This window comes from Seriola dumerili, unplaced genomic scaffold (assembly GCF_002260705.1).
Source record: "Seriola dumerili isolate Sdu_G_001 unplaced genomic scaffold, Sdu_1.0 BDQW01000149.1, whole genome shotgun sequence".
Taxonomy (NCBI): domain Eukaryota; kingdom Metazoa; phylum Chordata; class Actinopteri; order Carangiformes; family Carangidae; genus Seriola; species Seriola dumerili.
Genome location: NW_019174404.1, coordinates 22,267,632 through 22,283,381, shown reverse-complemented (window position 1 = coordinate 22,283,381; position 15,750 = coordinate 22,267,632). Strand labels below are relative to the sequence as shown.

The following is a 15,750-nucleotide window of genomic DNA, read 5'->3' as shown; positions in this document are numbered from 1 at the left end:
TTAGCAGCTCTAAATGATACAAATATCAATACATTAAATTCACACTTGTGACTAAATAGAATAAAGACAATGTGTATTAAAAATGTATTGAAAAGAAAAATTATATTATAAATTAAAAGCAAATAAACATTTAAAAAAATGATGTAAGGCATTAGTCGGACACAGACTCTGTAGAACACTGAATGTCATTTTGTTATGAAGTGCACACAGGCAGAGAAATAAATGATCATCATGAACATCACATTTTTCAAATTAAAGTCCTTCAAATTAAATAATAACAAACAGCCAAAGCACACACACAGATTCATCAAGTCACATACACTTCCTTATCCTCATCTCTACAACACACACACATACACACACACACACATGAATATGCACACACATGCACACGCATATCAACAAGCTGTCACAGACACAAATTCCTCCCCTCCCTATCACAGCCACAGAGCCCTCCCTGTCCATCTGTTGTGTGTCTGCCTGGATACAGAAGAGCACACACACACACACACACACACACACACACACATACACACACACACACACACACACACAAACAAACATGCGCGCTACAGTCATCATCATTTTCACTCATTCCCTTCCTCCACATGCAGTTGGAGGAAGGGCGAGTCGACACTTGACTGCACAAGCACAAAGTTGATGGAGTTGTGTGTCATCATGCAGCAGACCACACACAAATCTCAATGAGCATCACACTGAGTCCACATGTGAATTTGGAGGCAGATCTACCAGGAAGCAGGAACCAGTAAAACCGCTTCCAAATGAAGCTAGGCGAAGTTCAGTCATGAAGACTTCTTCCTTGCGCATGCCTTCTAAGTCACAAACGCCGTTTCCCGCTATTTATAAGCTCCACCCGCTCATTCACATCTTCACCCAATCACAACCTTACACAGTGACCATCAGCCAATCTCCTGTAAGCTGTCAAACTTTAAAAATTGTCTCTCTCTCTGCTTCACGGTGCTGAAATGAAGAATTTGTGACCCACCTCCACCCCACCTCCACCTCAACCATGGACGCCAGACCAACTCCAATCAAAACCATCCAATCAGAAGTTTCCCTCATGAAGACGTTCCCATTCTGGAGCTCCATTCCTCATCACCACCACCAGTGTCTAGACTCCGGGGGAAGATTCCTCTTATTGGAAGGACCTTAAACCTATGGATCTCATCCATGTTGATCCACTTCCTGCCGAGGTCTAAGCGCCAAAGTCTGTTCCTTCTGTTCACAATAAATTTAATTTTACTTTAATTCTCACGATCTATTGTTCTTCTTATTAGACTCTCCTGATTGAAATACCACAATGTGAAGTAATCCTCACTGAGACCTCTGAGTATCCTCCTCTCCTGTGACCTCTGTTTAGTTTTACATACTGTCGATGACCTCGTCCCTCAGGATAATCATTTCACTTTCAAATCAGCTGCAGCTCAGCCCGTATCCACAGTCTGTGTGGTCTGCATCAGTCCTGACACACAGCACAATGTGTTACATCAACACAGTCTGGATTACGCTCGGTTCGCAGTATTTGATATGTGATTACATTATTATAATGCACTTGTGGGCAGGTTGGGGTTTTTAGAACCAACGTGAAATATAATCAACCTAATGATGGAACTAGACAAAGGTCGAGGAATCAATGCTTTGATAAAAATAAACACATTTCTTTGTAGGAATGACATTTCTTGTTCTTTGTTGTTCTGTTCAACCCTTACTCCAACCAAGGTCATGAGAAACCTGGGTGTCATGTTTGATGACCAGCTCTCCCTCTCTGACCGTGCTGCATCTCTCTCCTGGTCGTGTCTCTTTGCTCTATACAACATCAGAAAAATCAAGTCTTACCTGACTCAGCACTCCACCCAGCTCTTGGTCCGGACCATGGTTCTCTCTCACCTGGACTGCTGCAGTGCTCTTCTGGTGGACCTCCCTTCACGCACAGTGAAACTCTTACAGATGGTCCAGAATGCAGCAGATCGTCTGGTCTTCAATCAGCCAAAAAGGTCACATCTCAAATGACTAAATGTACTGCAACTGTTAGTGGGTGTTTTGCATCATGTGATCTCTCTTGTCACACATCCCAGAGTTACAGAGCAACATCATCATTCATTTGGATTGGTGTTTATGTCCAATATTCACTCTCTTTTAGCTCGGTGTTCGGTCTAGACCGATTCTGTTTACCTGGAAACTTTAGCCAAACAGGCTGCATTGGTCAAAACGGACGTTCGCGTGGGTGTGGCACATCACCTTTAGTTTTTCATGTGACTTACATGACTGAAGGCTTTTACATTTAAAAGTTACATTTATTTTACGTTACATAACATGCTGATGTTTAGCAGGTATAATGTGGACCAGGTGCACGACGTAATGTCAGTAGTTTTGCAGGTATTTGGTGAAACGCTGCCAATGGAGGCATCTACTTGTTGTTCCAGAGAGAACAGACACATGATGTATTTTTCCATTAACTTTGGAGCACTTGGAGGATTACAGGGTTACAAAGAAACCAGAAGAATCTTTTGAGTGTTGCCTTTTCAGCAAAATACCTTTTAAAAAATCTGAGTGAAAATCAGTGAATAGTAAAACTGATTATCCTGTCATGTCAAGAAAGGCTTTTACTTGCGCTGGAGATTGTTTTTCACACTGAGTCAACAGTAGTGTTGTTGTCGCCCGTCATAATGGTGCTAACGGAGATTTGTCGAGCATTGTTCTGCTCTCTGCAGCACTGAGGCTTTTGGAAGCTCTCTGACTAATCATTGTCACTCCACTGGGCTTTAGTCCAAAACAAATCAATCTGAGCGCTGAGCCTCATCACAGCTCCTCATCCAGGACTCTCAGTGCTCAGATAATCACTGCTGTCCCTGAACGCCTCTTTCAAACACTGAAACAGGAGCCTGCCCTTGTCTGTTTTGTCAGTGATGGTGGAAAGAGAAAAAACTAGAGGAGTAAACCAAGTAGCAGCTCTGTGGTGATATTTCATCACTACATATCACAACATATTATACTACTATAATACTGTCCTATCTCTTAGAGCTTTACGAAGACAACTGGACTTCTTGCCGGCTAGTGAGGAGTTCCAGGCATATAACTTGTCGTTGATCCACCTGAACATCAGACTGTGAACATCAACATGATCCTGAACATAACTTTGCCTGAAAATATGAGAATGATGGAATCATTTTCCAGGTCATTTTACTCTTTCCTCTCATTTTCCATGTGTTTTCCATGACTGGAAAACTGGTCAACTGTTTTCCAGGTTTTCCAGGAACGTGTGGGAACCCTGATTAAGTTTAGGTTTAGAGTTGATTAATAGTCTTTAGTTGAACTCCACCTCCTCGCTGATGCCTGGAGGAATGAGAGTATTTATATGACTGAGGAGGGAGTTAACACATCTATCATGACACAGTGAATCAGAATAAATCAATGTGAAGATCTGATATCAGATCGTTTACTCACAGCTGTAGATCAGAGCGATCTAATGTTTAACAGTCAGATCTGATTCTCTTTTTTTCTTATTTTTTAAAGTAATTTTTTCAGGTTTTTTATGCCTTTATTACAGTAACCATGAGACAAAGAAAAGAAGGTTGGGGGGGTTGACATTCAGCAAAGGGCCACGGGTCAGATTCAAGTCCCAATGGTACGCGCTCTACAAGGTGAGCCACCAAGGCGCCCCTGATCCTCTTGTTTTGTTTTGATGTGGTCATTTTTATTAGGTTTGTATCAATGACTCGTCCTTCGTTTACTTTTGATTTATTACATTTAGGTGGTCTGGGGGCTGACACAGTGTTTCTGTGGGTTTTATTGTGACTGTTCTAAAGGCTCTTGCAGAACTGCAATAGTTCAGATCGTCTCTCTGTGAGAACAGACTCATAAGGACTGGATCCTCCTGGAGCAGAGAAGCGCTCTCTGGTGAATTTGCTCCATGTACTTGGCAGAGTGGAAGCTCCAGATTGCAGCACAGCTCGGTAGGCCTGGCTGTGAGGCCAAGGTGAGAGCGGCGTGGGAGGCTGCGTGTGTGTATGCGCGCACACACACACACACACTCACACACACGCAGAAACACACTGAACAAGAGCTCTAATACAAACAGACACAGGCATGGACCCTGTAGATTAGATGATGATGGTGTTTCTTGGGAAAGTGGACTGTAGTAGCAGGAGGTGGGAACAGGAAACAGAGAGGAAGCTGGGACTTTGTCAGACTGATAAACACTTCATGATTTATATTGTGGCAAGAAATATTGACTATGACTCAAGAAGATTCTCAAAGTGGAGATGTTTAGTCCCAGGCTGTTTCTACTTCACCAGTGATACATACATTACATCACCACCATCACCTGTATATTTACATTTATACATTTTCTTTATAGAAAAATGTGTAAATGTAAAATATACAGAAAGAGTGCAGATACTGTGCAAACATGTTACTCACTTTAATGTTTAAAGATCTACCTTCAGAGACCAGAAGAACCAGGAGTCTTACAACAGATGGTCTGGTCCCCACAGAGCCCTGATCTGGGATCACGTGAACAGACAGTGACACTGACACAGACTACATACACAGAAGAACTGATGCAGGTTCTTCAAGATGCTGGAACAAGCTGCCTGACGAGGACCCGAAGACCTGTGAGCAGGTGCACCGAGGAGAACTGGAGCTGGTTTTAAGGCAAAGGGGGGTCACAACCGTAGACTGTAAATAAAAGATGGACGGAGCCTCAGTGAAATCACCCACAGGTTTCTGAAGAGTAGTTTTGAAGCTCAAAGTGAGCTGCTCCACCGTCACCATCTTGGCAGTGTCTTGACTCCGCCCTTAACTTTCAGCTTATCATAGAATGGACAAAGAAGAGGGGCGTGTGGAGCCTACGGCCAGATTTTGGGGGGTCACAGCAAATAATGATCTGATTTTAGTTAATGAATAAGTTGATTAATTAAATGATCCATGGCTTTGTTTCTAAAATAAAAACAAATCACAACTGTGGGCATCTTCCGGATGAGAGGGAGGGAAAGATGCTGCTGCCTGATATCACATATTATAAAAGACTGAACCAGTTTCTGTTCTGGTTCACTGCAAAATAATTGTTAGCAGAGGGAGTTTCTCTTCAAAGATTTTGCTGTTGTGGCAGGAGAATGTGGGTAGATGTCCATGTTTTTGTTTGTGGACCAGTAACCAAGACCACATGAACTGGCACCAGTTCCCAGCCGAGTCGCCGCTGATCAGGATCCATCTGACATGAAGAAAACAGCACATACTTGCATGTTAGTTGTTTGTGGGGGGAGGCTCGGGTCTCAGTGCAGAGAACTCGGGGGCCCTGGTTTAGCTTCACACAAACACTGGAAGCAGGAAAGTAGTCAGACTATCCTTATCTTGAATCCTTGGAACAAAACTCACACAGACTCCAGCTCAGAGTATTTGAAGCGAATCCTTTCAGGACTCAAACTTTATTTTTATTTCATCCGAACAAAACAAAAAACAAAACAGTGGTTAAATACAAGCTCTGTTGAATAATATGAAGCATTTCTACTCTGTTTCTAAACCTTAATAAAATAGAATTATATCACTTTATAAAAAAAGCTCACTTTTCAATCTTCATCTGTGCCTTTTCATGATGGAGACCACACTCTGGTGCTCCAGACATTTTTGCATAAGGAGTGGACTCTTGTTCAGGACCAGCTGTGCTCAGAGGATTCAAATCCTTTTACATGTTGCATAAAGTATCAATGGACAGTAACATGGAGGGTCTGACCAGGCGGAGGTTGCATAGGCTTCTCTAAAGGGACACATGCATAATTTAGACAGAGTAGAGCAATGCAATAAGCAGCAGACTCGGTGTGCAACATCAACACAGGCGACAGGACGACACCTTATATTTAACTTGGTTATAGAACTGTTATACAGCTGACTGTCAATAAATACATGTGGTTATGGCACCGCTGATTAACATGAAGCTTTAAGGCCATGGTAACTGAACGCCTTCAGTGATGTCGCGTCTCTTTAAAGCTGCTGCGTGACGTGTATTTACACTTTTAAAGTCATCGCCAACATAAACCTGCGAGATGCTTGACGTCTAGTGGTGATGTCACCATAAGTCATCTTCTTCCTCACCACCTCGTCCATTATCATCCATCCTCAACTATCTGTGAGACACCTGATTTAAGGGTTTAACAGACGCCTGCCGGCCATAAAAGGGACAGTTCGGGTTGTGTGACGTTTCCTTTGGAACTACATTTTTCAACCGCTGAACTACTGTATTACTACGCACAAATGCAACTACGGCTGTATTAATCCGCAGAGCACGGGCCAGTTGCACAAAACACCTTAAGTTAAGATTTTGCTTAAGTCTGAGCTAAGGTTTCCATAAAATGTTCAATGAAGTATTAAAAGATTTCTTAAACTTAGTCTTAAACTTAAGGACTCACTTAAAATCAGTTAAACCGTTGCACGACAGACCAAAGTAAGCAAAGAACTAAAGGTACCTTTGACTCTATCTTAACTGCAACATGGTCGAGCTTAAGTAAAAAAATGAATTAAGATGATGATGATGTTTCACGACCAGGAAACACCCTTAACGATGCAGCAGAATTTTACTGTCACTGCTGCAAACGCCTCAGCTTTTTTCCTAACTAAGGAAACTTTTTTAAGAGATTCTGTGCAACAACCTTAAGTAACTCCCTCAACTAAGTAGAAATTACACCTCAAGTGCCATTACTTAAGTAGAAAACTTAAGGTGTTTTGTGCAACCGGCCCCAGCTGTTTGAGTCAGACAGAGCTAAGCAAAGGTGCACTTGTGCCTAGGAATACGGTAGTTCAACAATTAAGAAAATGTAGTTTTAAAGTAAAGGGCTGTTTGACGGCAGATCAAATGTTGAAAATATACAAAAGAAAACAACACTTCAACTGATATTAGCTTTTTTTCCTTCTTGGTTTTGTGTGGCTAAAACACATTTTCCTGCTGACCCCGCCCACAGCAGCTATAGGTACCTCACATAACCCCACATGAAATAACCTGAACTACCCCTTTAAGTAGGAACGTATCCTTCCATTCGTGGTATGAATACAGTGAGAGGACGTGGACGTAAAGTCGACGGTAGGTAGCTCAGTTCCTGCTCTTTACCAGATGAAGTCATAGATTTGGACCTGACTATATAAAGCTGTGTTTATGGTGGAAAAACTGGGCTACAGAGTCCAGAGGACGTCGCTTAGCAGATATAACGTACATGTAAGATCAGATCAGGCTGCTGAGGACCTGCTCTATTTAAAGGCAGTGTAAAGGTGAGATAGCTCAGTTATTGAGCGCTACAGGTCAGAACACTGGGCTTCCACAGGTATGACCATCCAGTTTTAACAGATGTGTAGTGATGTATCCAAAATGCGGAAACTAGTGAGTCAGCTCAGCAGTTTCACTTAAACGTCCAAACTGTCTTAGATATAAGGTTTTCTTTCTGAAATCACCTGAGCTCCGTCAGTCCTTCTCAAAGATTAACATATTACACACATGTTGTGGTACTTGTTGCGTAAGAATCTGTAACAGAGAAACCTGATCTGGCCACTGTTGCCACAGTAACATGATGGATCAATAATATACACAAATATGGCCAAAAAAGGGAAAGTAGCTGTGAAAGTGTGTGGAGGTGTTTGTGTGTATTTTTAGGGCTGTGCGTGGTGTGAGGAGAGAGAGAGAGAATGTAGGATAAAAAGAGCGGGTGCAGGTTATTTTGGGTTTGAACAAAAAAAAAAGAAAAAAAAAAAAAAACAATCGCCAGCTTTTCAGCTCAGACACTGGCATCAGGAGAACACTGTGGTCCAGGAAAACGTCAGAGGCAAAGTAAGTGTCACTGTGGTCAAGACAAAAAAGCACCTTCAGAAAACAATCAGCTCTGATGAGATGATTGAACAGTTAAAAAGAACAAAGGAAAACTGATTTAAACTTCATGAAACATGAACAGACGTCTCCTTCTTCCTGCTTTAGTGGATCAGCTGTCATGTGACAAGATACAGTTGAGTGTTCTTACACAAGAACAAAGGAATAAACATCCGACAGATTTTTGGTTCTTCAAAATACATTCAGTAAATATTGAACAGTTCATTCTGAGTGAAGACTGACACACACACACACACACACACACACACACACACACACACACACACACACACACACAGATCATCATCCTTCAATAAGAGTTAAGCTCTCACTGTCATGTTGATGATTTGTCATGGTTGATTGTTACTGACTCAGTCTGCCTGTTTGTTCACACTGTGAGCAACATGATCATCAACAGGATCAAGATCTGTTTGATGTTAAGACTGTGTCACCCAACAGGTTCCAACAGGTTCCTGTCTGGGGTTGAGTTTGTTCTATTTTGTTGTGTAAAGGTTAAAACTTTTAAAACTGTATCACTGGATTAAGAACTTTTTGCTTCTGTGACATTTGTTTGGAACATGCTGCCTGGCTGAAGCCTGAATCCACAACAGAGAGCAGGAGTGAACCAGTGGAGCGTCTGGTTTCTGTACAGGAAGTAAGAAGAAAACCATGCTCAAAATCACGGCGACATTTGTGATGCATGTTTCTAGAACTCCAGTCTCAGCCTTGCTTGGTGGAGTATCTCTTGCAGATGATTCAATTTGGGAATTATTTGGGGACGATGAATTAAAAAAGTAATTTCTATCACGTCACGGTAAATGTCACCATACTGAAAACAGTCAAATGGAACATATGAGAGTGGACGGGATGCTGCTTTGTTTCTAGTCCACATTCAGACTGGGGTCCATGAAGTTCAACCCTCACTGTGATTTGGAAACACAGCACTGTACACCACTGGGCTTTAATGCTAAGTGACTGTTAACTGGTTGATAACTGCCTGCTAACTGGCTGCTAACTGACTGCCAATTGGTTGCTAACTAACTGTTAACTAGTTGCTCCCTGACTGCTATATGGTTGCTAATTGGTTGCTAAGTGGCTGCTAACTGGTTGCTAAGTGACTGCTAACTGGCTGCTAACTGACTGCCAATTGGTTGCTAACTAACTGTTAACTAGTTGCTCCCTGACTGCTATATGGTTGCTAATTGGTTGCTAAGTGACTGCTAACTGGTTGATAACTGACTGCTTACTATGCTGACATGTTAAATCAGTAACATAATAAGAGTCACCATGATGATGATGAAAATAAAGGTCTCTCTAACCACAGCCCTCTCTCTCTCACATTCAGTCAGAGGATTAGCACTAGCCACATTGCTCTCAGTGTGAACACACAATGACAGTCCTGGTTTATTTTATAACACTAAGAACATGAGTTATGTTTTGACCTTCAAATATTAAATAACAAACACTGAACATGATTTCTTTTGAACGTTGCTACGTATCATTAGCACAACATTAGCTGAAGAGGTACAGGAGCACTGGAACACATGAAGGGAGTGATCACTAACACAGATACAGTGTTAGCTTCAGTATCAGCTCCAGGTCTGGTGCTGTAGTCTTTGGTTTGGATCCTCTGGTACATGGTCTACATGTGTATCTGTGGACTGACTGACTTTGGGTTTATACAGTTTGAGATACATCAGGAGAGACATGGGTGTTCAACAGGTTTTGATTTGTTTCCTCAACTTTTATGTGAGAAGTTGATGATGATGATGATGATGATGATGATGATGATGATGATGATGATGATAGGTAGAGGAGTACTGAAGCTGCCGCCATAAGAAAAGAAAAAATCTGATAAATTTCTCATTATAATGGTTTCATGTTATAACAAGATATTTTTCTGTTATAATGACCCATACCAAAGTATTAAAATATTATAAACTATGATACGTTTCTGTCACGAAACCTCTGATGTTCTGACAAAACTCATCATAACATGAGCTGGACTCATTATTACACAGAAACCTGGAGGAATTTAACTTTTTTATGTCTCATCTCAAATAACTAATTAACAAAACATCAACTGATCAGATTATAATGAGAAAAGTTTCTTCTTTAATGAGATGAACTGCTGTGTCATTATAACGAGGGGCATTCACTGTTTTAACACGGTTTGTTGACTCTTTAATAATGAGTCCAATGAGTCTCATTAAAGTGAAGTGTAGAGAAGTCATTTGTTATGAAATAATTAAAACATGAAAAATATCTTGTCATAAAATGAAATGTATTTTTCCTAAAATGAGAAAATGTTCTTGTTTCTTGTTGAAGTGACAGGCAGGCAGGAGGGGTTGATGGGATTTGGAGTCTTCAGGTGATTTTTAAATTAAGGTTCAGATGAACAGAAGTTAAAGCTGACGACCACGTTTAAACTGGACAGGAAGTCATGGCATTGAAAGACGACAGAAAATGACTTAGGCTTACGGATGATAAATCTTCTACAGTCATATGTTGCAGTATTTGGAAAGTCTTAAAATGAGCATGGGATATGTAGTCCAATTGTAATCTTGTTCCTTTGTGGTTGGTAGTCTGGTATGCAGCGTGCATAGACGGTTGGATTTGATGTTTGCAGATGTGTGTGCTACTTTAGGTAGTGGTTTCCAACCTAATGAAGACAATATCAAAGGAGGAAACATAAAAAAGGTCTGGAATAGAAGTAGTTAGATTAGTATTTGAAATGATTTGCTGCAGAAGGAACACAGGGTTCGAGCTGTGATGATGTACAGTCATGCATGATGATCGAGGGTTAGGGGATTGTGGGATCTCAAGTAGTACAGCTAACATGTCCTACGTAAGCCATGGTCCTTTACAGGAGTGAGAGCAAGTGTTACTGTATCTTGTGCCGTCGGAGGAGGGTTCTTATGTGGGGGGAGGTCCTTCGTAGCGGAGCATGATGTTGAAGGATCGGGCGAAGTTGTTGGAGAGGGAGCAGCTGTTGCCTTCGTCCATGAGCGGCAGCAGGAACGCCAGCAGCAGCAGAGCGAGGAAGAGGAGCCACAGAGGAAGAGCCAGCCGACACACCCGCTGCATCAGCCCGGGCCTCTGCAACGACAACGACACCCACAATACATGACACACAGTCTCTGAAATACCGGCGGGACCTTTACTCACAGAGCGTCAGTGACAGCGAGAGCCATCAGGAACAGGGGTGCAGCGTCTTACTTTATAAAGTAAGTGTGACAACTCCCATTAGCTAGAGTCCTCTTTTTGTTATATTTAGTTTGTATTTAGCAGCAGCTGTTTGCCCTTTTCGCCTCTTTTAGTTACCCCTTACACTTTGGTTGTATCTTAACTTATCTCCTTACTATTGAATAAATTTACTTTACCAATTGAAACTGGTTTATGTTGCTTCCCTGTGTTGTAACATTTTCCTCACACAATCAGTTCAATTAGTCAAGTGCTACACTCATCTCACAGGAACCTCCTGACCACGGCAAACAGTCTGAAGACTTTCCTAAGCCACTGTATATTAAACAAACATTTGTCTCTAATCTGCTGTTTTATAAATATATTTGATCATGTTTTAGTCAGAAGCCTCTGTTTTCTGATCTTCACCTGTTTTAATTTGCTGTTGACACAAACTAAAAACTTCCTCCATATTTACCTTGTCGTCTTTATACATTCGGTACATTTGAATAACATTAGCTCCATCACTACAACAGTCAGATCCGATGACTATTTCTTCCTCACAGTGTAGAAAAACAATGATGTGAGGATTTTGTGATTATTGGTTTGCAGAAACACAGGAAACATGTTTCATTTTCTTGTCCCTGTGAGAAAGCCTGGCAAAATAAAGGAAATGTGAGCGATAAGAAGATGAACCGCCCACACAGTCAGAAACATCATGTACCACAGAGAAGTGACCGGGTCTCTCAGACTTGTTATTCTGTGAATCATGTTTCCCGCCTACGTTAATCTTTCACCTCCTGAACGCTGTCGCTCAGACTCACTGCAAATAATTTAATGTAAGACAAAACATCAGAGCATCAAACACTGTTCCCAACCCCGGCATATCATCATTGGCTCCCTGTCCATTTTTGGAATTGATCTTAAGATTTTACTGATCACGCTGGAGCCCTGACCCCAAATGTAATAACCCCATACGAGCCAGTACGCAGCCTTCGATCTTCGGGCAGGACCCTTCTGGCCGTCCCAAAGTCAAGGCTTAAATCTAAGGGTGACCGCGCAACATGGCGAGAAAAGACAATCAGACCGGTTGTAAACAAAAACCAACAGCTGATCCAGATCATGTAAAAGACTTGCAGAGGTCAAACTGAGAGACTGCACCTGAAATATAACTAATAATCCCTCACTGTGATGGATGCTTACAACTCTACTTGTAAAAATGCCAAAAAAAGTCACCCAACATCATCTATGCAGAGAATACACAGGACGCTATGGATGCCCACAAGTCACTCCTTCCACATTGCTAATGCACTTATGAGTAGCCTACATTATGAGTTCCACCAGATTTACCATAAGACCCTACAATACGAGTAGAGGGTTGGTTTACCAAAAATTCTGGCCAATCTTTTGCCATTGTGGGCCACACATGACAGCGACAAAGCAGCTACATGAGATCCTACTATGGTAAAAGGGCTATATGACCAATCATGTTTGTATAGTTTAGAATTTTTATCTTCTTTAGTGTGATTATCATTGCAGCTGTTTTTCTCTCTTCTCTTCTTGACATTTTAGATTCCCTTGAAGGGCAGAGGCAGAGGGGCATGACATGCAACAAAATCCCTCCGACCGAGTATCGAACCACAGACCTTTTCTTTGTAGGCTGATTTTTCACTCCAAGTTCAGCATGTGTTCACCCGTATGTTTGTTATGTCAAACACATTTCAATGAAAGCATCAATCATTTACTGGAGCTCCCGATCCTCATTAATACTAAACCCTTTTTATTTGTAGCCATTTTAACAACGACCATGACTCAGAGTGGGGAGGAACCACTGTGGTCGAAACACAGGGTCTGTGTGCTCTGTTGTAGACACAGAGAGAGAGAGAGAGAGAGAGAGACAGAGAGAGACAGAGAGAGACAGAGAGAGACAGAGACAGAGAGTGTTGGACTGTGTATACAAATGTTAATGTTTGATGGAATAGGAAGTGAAACTAGCTAATCACACCTCCACATGACAAGGACCCACAGGCCAAAGGTATGTAAGTGTTTATTGAATCAGTACACACTAGCTCAGGTCAGTGTGAATGAGTGAGCACATGTAACAGAGAGACAGATACACTCAGTGAGCACTTTATGAGGGACACCACACTAACACTGGGTAGTTCTTCTCTTTGCTTTACATGTGTCCTCATTCTGATGTCTGATGTGAACATTAAGTGAAGCCGCTCACCTGGATGTGCAGGAGTTTATACACCGAGCTGCTGCCACCTGTTTGACTTATTGGATAATTGCATGAATCAGCAGGTGTACACGTGTTCCTGATAAAGTGATTGGTGAGGGTATAACTATACTGGTTACATTTCCACATTTTTTGACTGCTGTTAAGCTACCATTATACAAATTCAACACTTTCTACAGACCTTTCACAGTAAAAGCCTAGAGGGAAAATGAGAAATTATGCCCTTTGACCTGCTTGAAGACTTAATGTGGAATATCTGTTCAGTACTATTGACATTCTGCACAGCCTTTGGATTTGCTAACTACTTAATTTCTCATCTGTAAATTCTTTTGAGACTGGTGACACCCTTACAGTTGCATCACAAAGCGCCACTCCTGTCCCCTAGCAACCTTGATAACACGTTGCTTGTTTCATTTTTTTGTTCGTGGTTTGAACAGTTGTACCGTTAGCTGTTGAACTGAGGTGAAACCCAATACTAACATCTTAAAATGTAATCCTCAGGCTCTCTGTCTGTGTTGTTTGCTGCAATATTATTTACATTACTGGCATGCAATGAATCTTGGGCCACGAAGGATCTACCTGTTGGAGCCTTCCTTGTCCAGGTAAAGAAGGACCAATTTTCAAGGAGCCTTTGAAATGAGAGAGTCTAGTCGAGCTGCTGTGACGCCATCGGTCTTCAAATGAGCATGTTAGCATCGTCATTGACTTAGCGTTTAGCTCAGATCACTGTTGTGCCTAAATACAGCCTCACTGGAGCTGCTAGCTACCTATTACTGTATTATCTATGTTATGATTGTGTATTAATAAGTCATTATTGCAGAGTATTCTGATGTAGGAGGGGACAAAAGTCAGATTACTGACAAATGTGCGGTTGGAGACGACAAGTAAGCACTGAATGAAAATGGTAAACAGGCTTTCTGATGAACTGGCTCACTCAAAGACGAAGAGCTCAACTGGAGCAAAGCAGACAGGATGTTCTGCACTCTGCTTTAAATAAGACACAAAGACGTCTGTCGTTCCATAGTGAATCAACATCGTCTTCATTTACAAGACTCAACGGTTTATAAAGAGTTTTTCTCTTTAGTTATTCTGGTGAAGTCATGAGTAGCTTTAAATGCTCGCCAGCACTAGAAAAGAAAAAGAATGACATAGCTCAGAAAAGCATCCAGTGAAACAATGAACCCTCCCTCCTCCTGGAGATTAAAGCAAGCCGGAGCAGAACAGCCTGTAAAGACCGTCTGTAAAGACTGGAGGCCTGTTTCAGCTGGGGTGTCTGAGGGGTCAATAGGGTGGCTGGGGGTGGGGGGTGTCTGCTCGCCACACACAGCTCGCTGAATGAATGGTGGATTTGGGGGGCTGGTTCGATATGCTTGACTTGATGCTTGTTCTGGGTGCTCAGGTCAGGGGTTTGGTTCTCCACAGACCAAAGACCTCTGGGGGGGATTTTACCGGAGAGCATTTGGTTCAGAGCTTTAAGACCCAAACACAGTCTGATCTGCAGAACTTCAACCTCTAATGCTCCTCTAACAGGAGAGCAAAAAGGTTAGAGGTTACAGATTAAATAAGTTTGTCAGCTGAGGACACCTACCTGAACTGAGAAGAAAAATTCTAAGCAGCATCAAGTCATCCTTTCAGTGGGTTCAGATCAGACTACAGACCCTGTTTTACACAGTCTGTTCAAGGCGGGAATGATGCGTCTTTAAATACCACACACATGGGGCATCATTATACCATTTTTGTTTGGTTTAGTGTAAACAAGCAAAGGTGGTAATGTAGTGGAATCTGTATGACAGGGACTTGAGTCAGATGGCTGGGGTCCTGTTGTACTGGTGTGAGTGTGAGGTCTGTGCATGTGTTAATGTTCATGTTCTCAAGCGGTTTTAACCCCCAAACAAAGAGGAACAATCATGATGAATCGAAATGTTACAGTTTAACCCCAGAGTCTCGCACCACATACTGTATATTCAAAGGCAAGACAGTAACAGTAACCAGGAGCGTGGTGAATAGCAACTGCAAAATACCAAATCATAGATCTAAATGACAATCAGCTTCCTCCATAAAAAGCTCAACTCTGGATCACATGACCAACTGAAATCAAATTAACTCCAGATATAAATTCATTACAACAAAGGTTCAGTGCTAAACTCAAACCAGGGCCTGAATTTAAGTTGAATTGCATTGTAGCTATCAAATACATAAATAAACTAAACTGTTGAAAAGTTTATTTATCTCAATTTTTAAAAGTTTATTGTTACCTTTTGTACCTTTGCTGCGTCAGGCGGCTCCTCTGGTTTGACTTGGACTCTCTGCAGAGACAAAACATTTCAGTCAGTTCACGACATTGACTTACACACACACACAGACAGACACAGACACACACACACACACACACACACTAACCATGTTCACTGGGTAATCACTAAATTCATTTCACACTGGAACTCTAATGACTCATACAGAA

General features: G+C 41.7%; 1 protein-coding gene across 1 annotated transcript in view; it reads right to left on the bottom strand.

The window, feature by feature from the left end:
* Window positions 1-10,162: 10,162 nt before the first annotated feature.
* The window catches only part of syne3 (spectrin repeat containing nuclear envelope family member 3), a 53,191-nt gene continuing 47,603 nt past the window's right edge, over window positions 10,163-15,750 (bottom strand). The window contains exons 17-18 of the mRNA XM_022751240.1: window positions 15,545-15,595; window positions 10,163-10,966 (exon numbers count right to left, since the gene is read on the bottom strand). Of these exons, the coding sequence (XP_022606961.1) occupies window positions 10,784-10,966; window positions 15,545-15,595 (234 nt within the window). The 3' untranslated portion in view covers window positions 10,163-10,783. The remainder of the gene's footprint in view (window positions 10,967-15,544; window positions 15,596-15,750) is intronic.